The sequence below is a fragment of the Pongo pygmaeus genome, chromosome 10, assembly GCF_028885625.2.
Source record: "Pongo pygmaeus isolate AG05252 chromosome 10, NHGRI_mPonPyg2-v2.0_pri, whole genome shotgun sequence".
Classification (NCBI taxonomy): domain Eukaryota; kingdom Metazoa; phylum Chordata; class Mammalia; order Primates; family Hominidae; genus Pongo; species Pongo pygmaeus.
In genome coordinates, this window is record NC_072383.2 from 78,608,340 (window position 1) to 78,627,128 (window position 18,789).

General features: G+C 35.5%; 1 protein-coding gene across 1 annotated transcript in view; it reads left to right on the forward strand.

Annotated features, from left to right (window-relative positions):
* The window catches only part of PTPRQ (protein tyrosine phosphatase receptor type Q), a 217,690-nt gene that overhangs the window by 105,261 nt on the left and 93,640 nt on the right, over nucleotides 1–18,789 (forward strand). The window contains exon 26 of the mRNA XM_054443718.1: nucleotides 17,205–17,528. Within this exon, the coding sequence (XP_054299693.1) occupies nucleotides 17,205–17,528 (324 nt within the window). The remainder of the gene's footprint in view (nucleotides 1–17,204; nucleotides 17,529–18,789) is intronic.

Here is an 18,789-nt window from a genome sequence, read left to right on the forward strand (position 1 = left end):
TGACCAGTGATGATGAGCTTTTTTTCATATGTTTGTTGGCTGCATAAACGTCTTCTTTTGATAAGTGTCTGTTCATATCCTTTGCCCACATTTTGATGGGGTTGTTTGTTTTTTTCTTGTAAATTTGTTTAAGTTCCTTGTAGATTCTGGGTGCTAGCTTTTTGTCAGGTGGATAGATGGCAAAAATTTTCTCCCATTCTATAGGTTGCCTGTTCACTCTGATGATACTTTGTTTTGCTGTGCAGAAGCTCTTTAGTTTAATTGTATCATTTGTCAATTTTGGCTTCTGTTGCCATTGCTTTTGGTGTTTTAGTCATGAAGTCTTTGCCCATGCCTATGTCCTGGCTGGTATTGTGTAAGGTTTTCTTCTAGGGTTTTTATGGTTTTAGGTTTTACATTTAAGTCTTTAATCCATCTTGAGTTAATTTTTGTATAAGGTGTAAGGAAGGGGTCCAGTTTCAGTTTTCTGCATATGGCTAGCCTGTTTTCCCAACACCATTTATTAAATAGGGAATCATTTCCCATTGCTTGTTTCTGTCATTTTTGTCAAGATCAGATGGTTTTAGATGTGTGGCTTTATTTCTGAGACCTCTATTCTGTTCCATTGGTCTATATATCTGTTTTGGTACCAGTACCATGCTGTTTTGGTTACTGTAGCCTTGTAGTATAGTTTGAAGCCAGGTACCATGATGCCTCCAGCTTTGTTCTTTTTGCTTAGGATTGTCTTTGCTATGTGGGCTCTTTTTTGGTTCCATATGAAATTTAAAGTAGTTTTTTTCTAATTCTGTGAAGAAAGTCAATGGTAGCTTGATGGGGGATAGCACTGAATCTATAAATTATAAAGTCTCACTATGTCACCCAGGCTGGGGTGCAATGGCACGATCTTGGCTCACTGCAACCTCCACCTCCTGGGTTCAAGCGATTCTCCTGCCTCAGACTCCTGAGTAGCTGGGATTATAGGCATGTGCCAACACATCTGGCCAATTTTTATATTTTTAGTAGAGACAGGGTTTCACCATGTTGGTCAGGCTGGTCTCGAACTCCTGACCTCATGATCTTCCAGCCTTGGACTCCCTAAGTGCCTGGATTACAGGTGTGAGCCACCACACCCAGCCTACAATTCTTTATTAGAGATATGTATAACAAATATTATGTTCCAGTCAATAGCTTGACTTTCTGTTTTCTTAATGGCACCTGTGCATAATCAGATGAGTTTAATTTTGATGAAATCTAAATTAGCAACTTTTAATCTCATGTCAGTATATTTTGTGCCCTAATTAAAGATTGTGAAAATAATATCCTGGGTTTTATTCTAGAAATATTATAGTTTTAACTTATACATTTATATTTTTGATTCTTCTTGAATTGTGGGTGTGTAGTATGAAAAGTGATTCAAAGTTTATTTTTTTATACATTTATCGAAACATTTAATAACTATTTTAAAGATACTTTTATTTCCCCATTTGAATTGCCTTGAAAGTTTTTGTCAATCACTTGACCCTATGTGCTTGAATTTATTTCTGGAATATATTTTATTCCATTGATTTATTTATCTGTTATTGTAATAAAACCACACTGTGTTGATAACTGTAGCTTTATTATAAGTCTTGAAATCAGTTTGTGTAAGTTCTACAAATGTGTTCTTTTTTCAAAATTCTTTTGGCTATTTTTGGTCTTTGCATGTCCATATAAACTTTTAAATTATAATGATCTTATTAAATTTTACAAAAATGCCCGTGGCATTTTCATTGGGATTGCATCAGATTTATATACATGCATGTATACATCTATACATGGGGAGAATTGACATCTCAGCAATGAGTTACTAATGAATATGTTATTATTTCTCCATTTTTAAAATTACTTATTTCTTTCAGCAATGTTTTGTGGTTTTAAGTAAATGGATTTTGCGTATCTTTTGTTAAAATTATTTACATGTACTTAATTTTTTAATGTTATTCTAAATAGAATTGATTTTTAGTCATTAGTTTGATGCAAAATACAGAAATACAAACAATTTTTATATTGACATTGTATCCTATGACCTTGCTAAATTTACTTCTTAGTTCTGGAAGGTTAAAAAAATTTAAATAATATTCTATATTAAAATTATTGTGTCTTCTAAAATTAAAAGTATTTTTCTCTCTTTCTTTCTTTCTTAACTCCATGACATTTTTGTTTGTTTCTTTTGCCTTATAGCACTGGCTTGACTCTCCAGTACAGTGTTAAACAGAGGTGATAAAAGCCAATATTCTTGTGTTGTTCCCAATTTCAGGGAGAAGGATTAGTTTTTCATCATTTTATATGATATTGGCTGTGGACTTTCTGTAGATACCCCTTATTAAATTGAGGAAGATTCTTTCATTTATAGTTTGCTATGAGTATTTATTGTGAATGGATGTTAAATTTTGCTACTTGATTCTGAATTTAAGGCAGTAATTTGCTTTTTCTCTTTTATTATCTTACTGTGATAAGTTACATGGTTTACTTTTGAATGTTAAATGAAATTTACATTCCTGGGATAAAACACACTTGATCAGATGTGTTATTCTACTATATATATAGTATGGCTGGATTTGATTTAGTAACATTTTGCTTAAGATTGTTGTATTTTTTTTCAGGATAGGTATTGGTCTATAATTTTCTTTTATTATAACATTTTTTCTCAGATATTTACATCAAAGTTATACTACCCTAATATCAGTAGTTGGGGAATGTTCTTTCCTCCTTTATTTTCACGGTTATTATTTCATCCTAAACTATTTGATAGAATTCACTAGTGAAACCATCTGAACCTGGAGTTTTCTATTGTGGCAGATTTTCTATTACTTTGACTTCTTTAATAAGTATAGAACTACTCACACTTTCTTTTTAAAAAATTTTACTTTAGGGCCGGGCGCGGTGGCTCACGCCTGTAATCCCAGCTCTTTGGGAGGCCGAGGCAGGCGGATCACGAGGTCAGTAGATCGAGACTATCCTGGCTAACACAGTGAAACTCCGTCTCTACTAAAAATACAAAAAATTAGCCGGGCGTGGTGGCAGGCACCTGTAGTCCCAGCTACTCGGGAGGCTGAGGCAGGAGAATGGCATGAACCCGGGAGGCAGAGCTTGCAGTGAGCCGAGATCATGCCACCGCACTCCAGCTTGGGCCACAGAGTAAGACTCCATCTTAAAAAAAAAATTACTTTAAGTTCTGGGATACATGTACAGAACGTGCAGGTTTGTTACATAGTATACATGTGCCATGGAGGTTTGCTGTACCTATTAACCCATCATAATTTCTATATCATTTTATATAGTTATGTTTCCAAGAAACTTGACCATTTTATTTAAAATGTTGAAAATATTGGCTCAAGGTTTTTTGTAATCTGCAGTGATATTCCTGGTTTTATTCATGATGTGAATTGTGTTTACTTTCTTTTTATACATCTTAATGTTTATGAAATTTATAAATTTTTCCAAAGAACCAACTTTTATATTAATTAGTGTTCTCTATTGTTTGTATGCTTTCCATTACATTGATTTCTGATCATTATGATTTTCCTGCTTCTAAATGTTTTGCCATAATGTTCTATGTATTAGTTCCATGTGGTTAATAGTGTTTTGCAAAACATCTGTATCATTATCACTTTTCTGCCTAATCGTTCTAACAATTATTGAGAAGGAAATGATAAAATATTTAACTACGATTGTGGGTTTTTTTCTTTCAGTCCTGTCTGGGTTTGCTTCATGTAGTTTTAGTTAAAAAAAAAAAAGTTTTTACTAAAAACATGTGTATTTGTAATTGTTATATTTTCCTAATTAACTGATCCTTTGATCATTATAAACTATCCCTTTTATCTTTGGGGACACTTCTTGTATTAAGGCTTTTTTGTCTGTTATTAATATAACACATGTTCTTTTATTCGTGGTTTCCATCATATATCTTCTTCTATTCTTACTTGTGAATTATTTGTATTGTATTTAAACTGTGGCTGGTGGACAACAAAGTACGTCTCTTGTGAACAACATATAATCAGGTCTTTTATCTTGTCTGACAACCTCTGACTTTTAAATGGAGTATTTAATTCACTTAGATTTAAACTTAGTATTAATTTAGTTGACTTTGGATCTACTATTTTTTCTTTGTTTTCTATATGTCCTATCTTTTATTTTTAGTTCCTCTGTTCTTGCTTTCTTTCTTGCCTTCTACTGGGTTAACTATATATTTTTAGCATTATATTTTAATTCTTCTATCCGACTTTTAGCTATGTTTCTTTGTATTATTATTTTTAGTGGCTTCTCAAGGGACTGCAATGTGATTACTTGACTTATATCTACTTAATTTATGTAACTGGAAATAAAATACATGAATTTTGCAGAAGTATTCCCATGTACTTCCCTGTAGTTTCTGCTGTTATTGTTATATTTTTTGTACTTATTGTTACAGATGTCAAGTTGTTATACGTGTCAGCTATATATATTAATATATGTGTGTATGTGTGCATGCACACTCAGTTTTTCAGCTGTTGCTTTCTACTGAGCTCCTTGGATTCTCCATCATGTACATATAATTAAAATATTAGGCAAGGATTTAAGGTGAGTTTAGTCCCAAACTTTGGGTCTAACTCCTCTGTTTCCAACTACTTTAGCAGCCTCATACTTTATTCTCTGACACCTCAAGCCAATAGCTGTGTTTTTTTTCCTTTTCCAAGTTCATACATGTTATCTGCAGAATAGTTTGATACAAGTTATCACCAGATCAGAGTTCCTCAAGCTGGAATATTTTGTTTTAAATTCTTAGCTGCTTTTGCAAAATTTTTGCCGAAAATATGAATCTGAGCTCCTTTCAAGATTTTTATTAAAATATCTAGTCACACTGAACACTTTAGTGTATAATAGCCTTAATGTCATTTGGTGATGGGTAGATAGAAGAGGAGTTTACATTGCAATAATATATATGGCTTTAAATTGATTATTAGACATTTTTGTTCTTAAAAATCTTTTGAGCCAAGTGTGGTGGCTCACACCTGTAATCACAGAGCTTTGGAAGGCTGAGGTGGGAGGATCTTTTGAGCCTAGGAGTTTGAGAACAGCCTTGGCAATGTAGCAAGATCCCGTTAGTACAAAAAAAAAAAAAAAATTAGCCTAGAGTGGTGTTGTGTACCTGTCGTTCCAGCTACTCAGGAGGCTGAGGTGGAGGATTGCTTAAGCCTAGATGTTTAAGGTTACACAGAGCTATGAAGGTACCACTTTACTCCAGCCTGGGCAACAAAATGGCACCCTCACCCCTGTAATCCCAGCACTTTGGGAGGCCAGGGAGGGCAGATCGCCAGGTCAGGATTTCGAGACCAGCCTGGCCAACATGGTGAAACCCTGTCTCTACTAAAAATACAAAATTAGCCGGGTGTGGTGGCACATGCCTGTAATCCCAGCTGCTCAGGAGGCTGAGGCGGGAGAATTGGTTGATATCAGGAGGCAGAGATTGCAGTGAGCCAAGATCATGCCATTGCACTCCAGCCTGGGCAATGAGAGCAAAACTCCATCTCAAAAAAAAAAAAAAAAGAAAAGAAAAGAAAAGAAAATCTTTCGGCAATCGGAGAGTTTTCTGTTGGTTGCTTTATACCACTGAAGCCCATGTCCCCAACCTCACACCATCTTTTGAGCCTTTCTTCTCATTGTTTCTCCTTCCATCTCTTCCTTCTCTCTCACTTTCTCATATGGGGCTCCTGAACAATCTCAATTCTTTATTCTTTCTTATGGATATTTTCCCAAAGCTTACAGTCAGAACTCCTTGTGTATATTTTAATCAATAAAGTTTTTCTTTACAGCCACAGGTTTTTTTTTTTTTTCTTTTTGAGATGGAGTCTTGCTCTGTTGCCCAGGCTGGGGAGTGCAGTGGCACAATCTGGGCTCACTGCAACCTCCACCTACTGGGTTCAAGAGATTCTCCTGCCTCAGCCTCCTGAGTAGCTGGGACTACAGGCACGTGCCACCACACCCACCTAGTTTTTATATTTTTAGTGAAGATGGGGTTTCACCATGTTGGCTAGGCTAGTCTCAAATTCCTGACCTCAGGTGATCTGCCCGCCCTGCCTCCCAAAATGTTGAGATTATAGGCATAAGCCCCCATGCCTGGCCAGCCACAGTTTTTAGAAGAAAAAAAAAGATATTTTAAATAACATTCAATTATATTCAACATTTGGTGGAACTTGTGTTTTTATTTTTTTTATTTATTTTTTTTCTTTTTCTTTTATTATTATTATTATTATTATTATTATACTTTAGGTTTTATGGTACATGTGCGCAATGTGCAGGTAAGTTACATATGCACCCACCAACTCGTCATCTAGCATTAGGCATATCTCCCAATGCTATCCCTCCCCCCTCCCCCCACCCCACAACAGTCCCCAAAGTGTGATGTTCCCCTTCCTGTGTCCATGTGTTCTCATTGGAACTTGTGTTTTTAAAATCTGTCCATCCATCCATTCATCCATCCATCTGTTGATTTGTTCACTGATTCACATTTTTGCTAAGCAAGTACTTATTAAATATGAATGTGAGCCAGGCATTATATGCTTATCTGTTTCTTCTGACCTTTTTTTTTTTCCTATTCTACTTCACTGTACATTAACTATTGATATAGACTCAATTCTTCATCTCTGGTGTTTTGATAATATGAGTACTCCTTTGAAATGTTCATTTACTCTCATGATTTCAATTACTTATAGATACAGATATTCTCCCAAATTCCTTTACCTGACCCATTATGCTAACACAAACCTCTCCTGTGATAACTCTGTTTATCCTGCTAACAAGATATGAAGCTAACATTTTATTTCCTCATACTCATTCTTGGGTAAATCTCCACAAGCCAGTATGTCTTTCTAATTTCTTCATCACTCTCAATGGTTCAATTTAGTCTCCAGGTGTTATAGGAGTGGTCTCAATAGATAATTAAGTCGGCTTTCTAATTAGTCTTCTAAGAACTGTTTCAGATAAATTATGTTAAATCAAAGTTGTCATTTTTGATAAATATTCTCATGAGATGACTTACTGCATGCAGCTGTCAAAGCTAATGAATTTATAAATCAAGCCAGTTCATTTTGCCTTTGTATTAGTCTGTTCTCACACTGCTATGAAGAAATAGCTAAGACTGGGTAATTTATAATGGAAAGAAGTTTGATTGACTCACAGTTCAGCATGGCTGGGGAGGCCTCAGGAAACTTACAGTCATGGCAAAAAGGGAACCAAACACCTCCTTCTTCACATGGCAGCAGCAAGGAAAAGTATGAGTGCCCATTGAAGGGGGAAGCCCCTTATAAAACTATCAGATCTTGTGAGAACTAACTCACTATCATGAGAACAGGATGGGGGAAACCACCCCCATGATTCAATTATCTCTACCTGGTCCCTCCCATGACACATGGGGATTATGGGAACTACAATTCAAGATGAGATTTGTGTGGGGACACAGCCAAACCATATTGGCCTCCAAACAGAATATGTATAACTATATGTATAACTAGCTTTCCCTGTAATGGTCTCTAAAAAATGACTTTGTCTTCGGAAGTTTTATTGAGAAATTTTTTAAAGGTAAGTGTTTCACAGTACGTAGTTTAAAGACTAAAATTATAGCTATGGTTTATATTTGGGGCCCCAATTGTCCAACTATACATGCATGGGAACAGATATAAAACAATTTTAAAATATCTTACTCCTATTTCATGCACATTGAATACATTTATAAGACTAATTTGGCACATTAGTATGAATGAGTCAGTCCATATTCTCAGCTTTGTAGTAGCACTCAAAATCCTGTTTGTGTTTCATAACTTGATAAATACTCCAAAATTTCTCTGGATTAAGCCAGGCTACCAGAGAGAATTGCACATGAACGGTATACTTACAATCTCTGAAGACATAGTTTTAATAAAACATATTTGACAATTATTCCACCCACATACTCAGAGTGACATTGTAAGAATGGTAAATTTTTTTTTTGATTTTTTTTAATTTTTATTTTTTAGTATACTTTCAGTTGTAGGGTACATGTGCACAACATGCAGGTTTGTTACATATGTATACATGTGCCATGTTGGTGTGCTGCACCCATTAACTCGTCATTTAGCATTAGGTATATCTCCTAATGCTATCCCTCCCCCCTCCCTCCACCCCACAACAGGCCCCGGTGTGTGATGTTCCCCTTTCTGTGTCCATTTGTTCTCATTGTTCAGTTCCCACCTATGAATGAGAACATGCGGTGTTTGGTTTTTAAAATAAGTTTTTTTTTCCCATCCCAAAAACCAGAATGGGAAAAAATTTATATTTTTATTTATTTATTTATTTTTATGAGATAGAGTCTCACTCTGTCGCCCAGGCTGGAGTGCAGTGGCGCGATCTCGGCTCACTGTAAACTCCGCCTCCCGGGTTCATGCCGTTCTCCTGCCTCAGCCTCCTGAGTAGCTGGGACTATAGGTGCCTGCCACTACGCCCGGCTAATTTTTTGTTGTACTTTTAGTAGAGACGGGGTTTCACCGTATTAGCCAGAATGGTCTCGATCTCGTGACCTCATGATCCTCTCACCTTGGCCTCCCAAAGTGCTGGGATTACAGGTGTGAGCCACCGCACCCGGCCAAGAATGGGAAAAATTAAACATACTTAGCATTTACTGTGTATGGATGTTGTTGAGGACATTGCTCATTAAATTATGGTACCCTCTTTAGGGTTTTTTTCAGAAGAAATGTATCTTTGGTTTCAGTATCAGAGATTATTATATTTTTGTTCATTTAATTTATCTTTATTTGTGATAACAAAGATTTACTATCTTGCTTTTCCCTCTGTTTTATTTATTTGTTATAAAGAGCCAAATTTATAATTTACTTCTAGGAAGTCTACAGTGTGTATTTTGTCAGTCAATCTAATTCTTGGGTTCATTCCATTTGTTTTACCACTATTTTCTCTGTGCTCTATATACCATCACATCCTGGCAATATTTCTTTACATTTTTCTTTAGCTCTATTCCTAATTATTCTTAACCTACCAGATCATTGTAATCTATGTTGTGCTTTATATGTAAAATATCGAATAAGTTTTTATCAAACTTGGCTATTCCTAATAACAAGTGATATGAAAGATCAGACTTTTAAGTTTATATGTCACTAATTAATCTCTGTCCGTTGTTTCTCTGTCACCTACTGTAGTCACCTAAACTGCTTTCAAACTTTCACTGCCTTTCAATAACACCAAACCTGATAATCCCCCACACTTTTTTCTTATGACTGCCTTAGACTATTTTCCTTCAGCCTAAGAGTCTTCCCAGCCCTTGACAAACATTTTGTTGCCAGTTATGCATCTCTCCCCATACTCAACCCCCTGAATCCTTTTTCTTTCACATCTTGACTAATCCTCAGTTGTTCCTTCAAATTAGAGCTCCCAGATCTTCTTCTCTGTCCTGTTGCCTTTACCTCTTTGTAGTTATTTCTATTAACTAAAATATTTTTCATCTATGTATGAAAAGGTGCTTATACATTGACTTGTAACCTGCCCACATCATTCAATGTGAATGTTCAATAAATGCTATTGATTAAATTCAAGCTAGTGCAAAATTTATATCTGGTATGCTGAAATTTGCTTTGAACTTAACTTTGAAGGTATTTCCATTTTTGTATTGATCCATACTATGTTAGTGTTAGCAAATTTTACTTTGTGTATGTTTAAATTATCTATCTGTATGTTGTGTTTCTAAAAGGATAGTAGATTATTTAAAATTTCTAGAGACAAAAATATTCTTAATAAACTTGGGAAGATTGGGTTGATAATTTTGTATGTTTTATAAATATAATTCACAAATATAACTTTTCAGACATCTGTTTTGCTTAAAAGAGAGTACATCTGTTCCTGAAAGATAAAATTATATAGTCTTAAATAAAGAATTTAAACTTGGTCATCCAAGTTAGTGTACTTATCCAGGTCAATGAGAAGTCAATACAAAACTACCTTCACAATCCTATCATCAGGAGCGTTTGGCAATTTCTAATAATTGATATTCAGAAGTTTACAGAATAATTACATTTTATACACATTTTCATCTTCTAAGTAGAATTTACTAGTCACTAAAAACTCTCATGCATTTAAACCTATAACAAATCTTGCTTATTTAGATCTACAGACCCTAATTTCAACCATGATGAAAGTATTTTAGTGATAAGAATAATTTATGAATAAAAATGTAAATTACTGAATACCTTGGCAGTTAATGTTGATCGCTTCATCACAGTTCAGTCATGTTTAGAAAATCTAAGCAAGCTGTGTGATTACTCCAGGAAGCATGGAATGATGTGTTCAAATTAGTACCATCTGTGGATAGAAAAAGTTTGAGGTTTTTAGTCATTCTTAAAGAATGGAAATCTGATTCTCCATGCTGAAATGAGTGTAATCCTTTTTGTATCTGTAATTCAATAGGGCAGTTGCCTTGAAATAGTCTAGTTCAGCACACAGTTCATCAAAGAGAAGATACTGGATATAAATGAGGGTTACTGCTGGTCACTTATGAATACTTCTGAGGTAGACTTGTTTAAAAAACTGTCTACAAGTTATACCATATATTTCACCTCAGATCAGATTCATTTCTGGTTTATCTTTCTAAATACATTTGAGTGAAAATGTGGACTAGATTTTGTACCACATGAAAACAGAAGGCTGTTTCAATGAACCATCATTTATTTCCACAGTCAACAAACACTTATTGAGTGCTAGTATGTTCCAGTGTCCCATCACTGTGCCTGTCACATCATAGGAGGCTGAAATTGTTATTATGTTTCCTATAGCCAGGTTACAAATAACTCTTGTCTGGATTTTGTGGTTTTTCTTTTTAAGAACTTTTCTTCTCTGAAAGCTTAATTGGAGAATACCAGAGTCTGTGAACGAATATTGATCTGCTGAAAATCTTTACTATGTAGCAAAATTTGCTAGTAACAAACACCAGCTATCCTAAAATCTGAACATTGGAGGAAAAAATAGTTGGTCATAGAGGCATGGGCATCTAGTCATCTCTCCAGATGGGATTAGGAAAGGGCAGCCTCTTCTGCCTTCTCTAGTTCATTAGCTAGTGAATATTTCCCTCTAATTTCCAGTGGTTTAGCAAACTCCAGGGAGAGAAAATTGAAACATGGGAAAGGTAACTGGTAGTAGATCTAAAAAAGAATAAATAAAAGAAGGAAAGCATTTGGACACTGATTCTCATGAGGAAAGAGTAGAGTGTAAGATTTTAATGAAAACAAAAGTCAATATAAAAATTTTCAAGGCCAGGTGCCATGGCGCATGCTTGTGATCCCAGCACTTTGGGAGGCTGAGGTGGGCAGATCAGTTGAGTCCAGGAGTTCAAGACCAGCCTGGGTAACATGGCGAAACTCCATCTCTACAAAAAGTATGAAATTAGTTGGGTGTGATGGCACACGCCTGTGATTCCAGCTACTCAAGAGACTGGGTTGGGAGGGCCATATGAGCCTGGGAGGTTGAGGCTGCAATGAGCCATGATTGTGCCACTGCATTCCAGCCTCAGCAACAGAGTAAGACTCTGTCTCAAGAAAAAAAAAAGTAAAAATTTCTGCATAATAAAAACGATCATCAGCAAAATAAAAAGACAAATAACAAATTTGGAAAATATATCTTCATCAAGTATCACAAAAAGGTTATATTAAAGGCTTAAATAAATAAATAGCAAAGCCATACACTCAATAGAAAAAAAAGTAGGAAAAATACAAATGATAGTTTATGAAAAAGGAAATTAAAGGGAGAGAAGTGCAATAAGCTTCACACTGAAATATAATTTTTCCCCTCTGAAACTTTTATTGCATACTCTGTTGGCAAGTGTTTTGGGAACAGGCATTCTCATGCATGTTGACAGGAGTAGGTATTGGTAAAACCTTTCTGGAGTGTGATTTAGCAATGTCTACCAATGCTACAAATACGCATATGTTTTACCTAGCAACGATTATCCTACAGATTTACTCACACATATGTGTGGAATATGAAAGCATAGGCTCATACATTACAGCTTGTTTACTGCAAATATTGGACACAGCTTAATATCATTTCATAGAGGCTGGTAAAATCAAATTCGATATATCCATTTCAATGTGCTTACTCCATACAACTCCAAACACTGAAGAAAAAGGCAAAATATATCCAAAGCATATATATAGTGACCCTAAATCCCAGTTTCCAGGGCAGTCTGGGTTTATGCTTGCTGTGCTGGCATTTCATCCAATAGACATTGCCTTTTACTCTCAAAAGTGACCTGTCTGTATAAAAAATAATTTGCTGCAATGGAGTGAATGTTTATATCCCCCCTAGAGTCATATGTTGAGGTCCTAACTCCCTGTGTGATGCTATTAGAAGGTGAGGCCTTTCAGAGGTAATTAGGTCATGAGGGTAGAACCCTCATGAATGGGATTAGTGCCCTTATAAAAAAGACTGCAGAGAGCTCTTTTGCCCTCTCTCTGCTATACAAGGACAAAATAAGAAGCCAGCAGTCTGGAACCAGGAGGCTGGTTCTCACCAGAAACCCACCATGCTGGCACCCTCTTCTGACTTTCAGTTCCAGAATGATGAGAAATAAATTTCTGTTGTTTGTAAATCACTCAGTCTATAGTAACTTGCTATAGCAGCCCAAACTAAGACAGTCACTCTAGGTATATTCTTTGGAAGTGAGAGAAGGGACTGGGAGGAGGAAGAGAGTGGGATATGAGGTTAGATGAAAAGAAAGGGAAGGCTGCACTCCAGCCTGTGCAACAGAGTGAGACCTTGTCAAAAAAACAAAAAAACAAAAACCAAAAAAAAAAAAAAAAACTTTTCAAGTATCTCACTGTGCTTCAGATAAAGCTAAAAGTCATATATTTGGTTTAAGGACTCAGTCTAATGTGATTCCACCTACATTGCCTACTTCATCTCTTCCCATTCATCTCCTTGTAGACCCAGCAGCCTTCATTAAGTGTTTTCAATGTGTGACACTCTTCTTCTTCAGGGTCTTAACACCTTCACACATCCTGATATTTTTTATCTGTGAAGCTTCTTCTTATCCTTCAGGTCTCTAATTAAATTATCCTTCATCAGGAAAGCCAAATAAAGTCCCCTGTTATACCCTCGATTCATTTGCTCACACATTCAAAAAACATTTATTGAATCAACATTTTGTTTCATTCAGTAGTCTAGACTGAGAGAGAAAATCTGATATGTACTTTGACATTTTATGTGTTTATAACCTACAAATAAACATATATTTTTGAGTGATTTTTTTCAATATTTTTATTGAGATGGATGCAGAAATAAAATCTTTCTGAATCTTTTATATAGAATGTTGGGGTGATGTGGAGGTGAAAGTAGATTAGGCCTCTTTGGAGTGGGTTTTCAGTGCAGAGCTGAGATTTATAGGAAAGTAAATATCAGTTCAAAATAATGCAGGCTGTACAAACTAATAGAGCTATCTGAAAATGAATTTTAAAATAAACTCCCCTTGAGATGTTGAGTTTCCCCTTGCTCTATGTATGTAAGCAGAGGCTGGGTAAGTAGTGATTGCTCATTTTGTAGGGGGAGGTTTGTATTGGTCTTCTGTTGCTGTGTAACAAATTATCACAAACTTAGTGGCTTAAAACAATACCTATTTATTATCTCATAGTTCTATAGGTCAGAAGTCCAGGCATGCTGTGCCTAGGTTTTCTGCTTATTCTCACAAGCTGAAGTCAAATTGTCAGTCAACATTTTCTTGCGTAATTCAGGGTCCTCTTTCAGGTTCACGTGGTTGTGGTAGAATTTAGTTCCTTGCAGTCATAGGACTGAGAGCCCCTTCCCTGGCTGGCTTTTAGCTAAGGGCTTCTCTCAGCTCCCAAAGATGTTCTGTGTTCCTTATCATGCGGCTCCCTCCTTCTTGAAAGCCAACAATAGAGAAATTTTTGTACGTTGAATCCATCTCTTTAAAGCTTTGACTTCCTTTTCTGAAAACGGCCAAAAATACTATTCTCCTTTTAGAGGGCTCAGGTTATAAGGTCAGGTCCACTGGATAGCTCTCTATTTTAAAGTAAACTGATTAAGATTCTTAGTTACAGCAGCAACATAGCTTTCCATCTGTACCTAGATCAGTGTTTGGTTGAGTAAGTGGAAGAATCTGTTTGTACAGGGACCGGGAATCGTGAGGGATATCTGCAGACACAAAGGTCAGACAAAGAGACAAGATGACCAAGATGATTTCTCAATTTCAAATTCTGAGATTATGTGATTTTCTCATTTATTTGCCTGTTCTTATGGATTCAGTCGCCAAAATATATCTTAAAAACTGACTTCTGTCCTGTTGCTATCACCTGATTTCTTCTTTCCTGGACAAATCAAGTAGTCTCTGAATTTCTCCCTTTTCCTGTTTTGCAAATACCAGACTGTAATTGATAAAATGTACCTCTGGACATACTGTGACATTTTTTATAGCTTTCAATTGCCTGACAAGCTATCTATAGTTTCCTCTGACACAGCAAGTCCCCGAGCTATTGTGCAGCCTTTCTGTTTGTTATTGCCAACATGAATTACAAGCTGCAATTAAACTTGTCTTAGCTCACATCACACTCTCTTCAATGATCTCCACTTTTACAATCAGTGAAATTCCATGTCATGTGCCATCTCTTCTCTAAAAACATTTTCTGAACACCCACGTCAATCAAATGCATCTGATTTATGTTAGAATATTTTGAAAACGTATCTTATGTTCAGATGATCTGAGTTCAAATTTAGTGACTGAGGGATTTCAAAAAATTATGAACATTCTACTTTTTAGCCAATTTTAAAACTTCTTGCTCTATAAATTTACACTTTTTCCCTAAAGATAGTGTTTTCTCTAATTGCATTTCTTCATGATAGGTAAAGGTAAAACAGAATGTGTTGTAAATAGTGTGCCAATTTTGGTAAATATATATATATATGGTAAATAAGCAATAGATCTGTAAATAATTCAATAAAAATTTAAGATGAAATCCAAAATTTTAATGGAAGCCCAGACCTCTCTCTATAGAATCCAGACTCAAGCTTCTACCTAGTATTTGATATCTCCTTCTGGGTGTCTGAGAGGAATTTCAAAGTTAACCTACTCAAAAGAAATTGTTAATCTTCCTCCCCAAAGCTTACCCCTCTTACAGTCACCCACATCTTGATTAATAGTGACTTCATCTTTTTATTTGCTCAATCCAAAAACCTTAGGGCATTTTTTATTCCTCTCTTTCTCTGATATTTAACATACCACACATCAGCAAACCCTGCCAGCTCTCCTTCACATTATATTCAGGAGTTGAATGTTTCTCTCCACTTCTGCCTCTACCACCTTGGACCAGGCCACCGTGATCTCTTGTGTTGACATTGCAGTTGCCTGCTAATTACTCTCCTTGTTTCCAGCCTTGTTACCCTTTAGTCTGTTCTCAACACAGTAGCTAGAGTGATTCTGTGAATGAGAGAGCCTGCCAGTTCTCTGCTCAAATGAAAGCCATGACAATGTCCTCTAGTGTCATGTACTGGTAGCTTGTACTGGTCACTCAGGCCTTCTTGTTATTCTCCAAATATACCAGGCATGCCTCCAACTACACAGTTTCCTCTGCTTCAAATTTCTCTTTCTGAAATATTGACATGGCTAGGTCCCCTACCTACATATGGAACTTAGTATCTTCTAATCCCTTCTCTGATTACCTAATTTAAATGTTCAATAACCCTGAAACTCTCCTTCTTCTCATTCTTCTTTTTCTCCACAACTCTGATCATCATCCAAAACACTACAGTTGGCCCTCCGGATCCATGTGTTCTGCATCCGTGGATTCAATCAACTACAGATGGAAAATATACAAAACCAAAATGTGTCTGTACCCCACATGCCCAGACTTTTATTTCTTGGCATTAATCTCTAAACAGTACAATAGCTATTTATAGAGCATTTACATTGTGTTAGGTATTATAAATAACCTAGAGATTATTTGAATTATATGAGAAGATGTGTGTAGTTTATATGCAGATACTACACCATTTTATATAAGGAACTTGAACATCTTCTGATTTTGTTCTCCGTGGAAGGTCTGGGAGCCAGTACCCTGTGGATACAAAAGGTGACTATGTACAATACTTATTGATACTTTTATTGTTTGTAGCTCCCTTGAATGTAAATTTTGCAGGGGCAGGAATTTTTGTCTGTTTTTTCATTGTATTTTCAGAACCTACAATCCTCCCTGTACATATTAGATGCTCTTAGATATTTCTTGAGTGTTGAATTAATATATCTTTAGAGATCAATGAGCTTTCTAAATATTTATTAATTTTCTTATTTTAAAATGTGAATATTAACATACAGTTCGCAATATGTAATTTTCACGTCATCATTTTGATTCTCTTTATCTCCATCTTCTTAACAAAGGTCGTTGAAGATATACAAAGAAAGGCAAGGTTGAGAAGAGTTCCAATGTCACTTAATTGATTGCTCTTTCTTATTTCTAACTATAACATGCTTATATTACTTGTCCAATAAACTGTCTCTTGAAAAGAGGACATGAGCTTTATTGTATCCTGAATCCCTAACACCAGGCTCAGAGCCTGACCCATGGTATGCATTTGGCAAACCTGTAGTTAGTATGGAAGCAAATAAATGACTCCAAGCAGGACTATGTGTTAATTCTAAATATACATGAGATAAAATAAAAAAATAGATGAATTATATACATTAAGACTGTCAGTAATATTGTTTATTTAAAATTGTTTTATAATCAACATTTACTAGATATAAGATGTGTATGTGTTTATTTAGACATTTAAATACACAAATATCTTCCCTTGGAACTGAATATTACAAACTCAAACCATACCTAGGGAAGTACTTAGGATGATATGAGCATACAGTTTTCCTTTGTAATAGTGAAATAGTTCTATTTGAAGCCAAGTTTGTTTATATAAGCCACTTACGATTGAATTTGGAAGCAAAATCAAGAATTAATAAGTTACAATTATTTTGTCCTCTACCCTTTTAAAATGGTGGTCCCAGAAGCATCACTCTAAGGTTCTTCTCATTAAGCATGGGGATAATTAATCTAAGTGCTATAGTAATTTGACAGATCTCTACTAGCTGCTGCATAATATAATTCTGTTCTTTCTTCTGTTTATGAAGTGTTTGGTAATTATAACTGCTTTTAATTTTTCCCTTTAATTTTTAGTTCCCAGTGTTCCCACAAATATTGCTTTTTCTGATGTTCAGTCAACTAGTGCAACATTGACATGGATAAGACCTGACACTATCCTTGGCTACTTTCAAAATTACAAAATTACCACTCAACTTCGTGCTCAAAAATGCAAAGAATGGGAATCTGAAGAATGTGTTGAATATCAAAAAATTAAATACCTGTATGAAGCTAACTTAACTGAAGAGACAGTATATGGATTAAAGAAATTTAGATGGTATAGATTCCAAGTGGCTGCCAGCACCAATGCTGGCTATGGCAATGCTTCAAATTGGATTTCTACACAAACTCTGCCTGGCCGTGAGTATTGTCCTGACATATACATACTGATTTCTGTTATATTCTGTATCTGTCTATATATTATGCTTTATACTTAATCTAATTGTGTGTAAAATCACTGAACATAGAAATAACTGAGGACACTACCATATATAACAACATGTTTATTTTTAATTTAGTTGAAACCCAATGAGAAATTCAATGTTCGTCATTACTAGGGCTTTTCTCAAACTCCCAAAGTTGTGCCAAGGTCCTAGAGTCTCATATTGCAACAGTGCATTGTGGGAAGCTACTCTGATGCTCTACCATTAAAGGATACTGATTATTATCTAATGCCCTTCACCCAGGCCCACATTTTTCCTTCATATTTAGAGGTTCTGCTGCTTTTAAGCCCAACTTTACAACCTTTTCAGTGACTTCAAACTTACACACACACACACACGTGACCACAATAACCCTGACTGATCTGTCTGCAAGTCGTTTTTCAGCTTGTGTTTTTCAACTGCACAAAATTCTGAGGCAAAGAAATATCAAGCGTTCAACTCCCAGCTTGAGGTGGGAAGAAGAAAAAAATACAGAGAAGAAACACAAATACTCGAAATTATTTTGCCATCTATACATCTTTCAGGACTTTAAGTGCTTTTCCATACAAACCACTAAATGTATAGGTAAAGATTGCTCTTGCAACTTAGGTTTTATGTTTATAGCTAACTGGTTACCCTGTTTGCTTAGAGAATATCATTAACCATAATTAAGTAAATAAATTTATATTCCTTATCCTGAACTCTGTTTACATAGAATTGTGATGGTTACTATGCAACATAAATAAGTTGCAAATCAAATCCTGCAAGCCAGAGCTCTGGTGAATGGCTGCATTCTCTGAAATGCCATTTCTGCCTCAGCCCTCCAGAGCAAATTTCAGGTTTGCCAGGCCACCCATCCCTTATAAATCCTTCAGATATGGACCTTATGTTATCATCTTCCTGTCTTGACTGAGACTCTTAAAAGGTGATTCCTTTCAAATCCAAATTACATGTTCTTAAACATTTTTGGTACTTATTAGTATAGTAATATACCTACACACACACACATAGATTTCCAGTGACAAATACCGTGTTAGTACTTATAGATAGTGAAATACACTTTGATCTAGAGGGCTTTATTTTCTAGGCCACCAGTTGTGTCTCTTGTTACAATTTCCCATAGTATCTGGCATAATGTTTGTAATAGTAAATGTTCAATAAATGTTTGTTAATATAATTTGACATTTGAGGTAGAATCC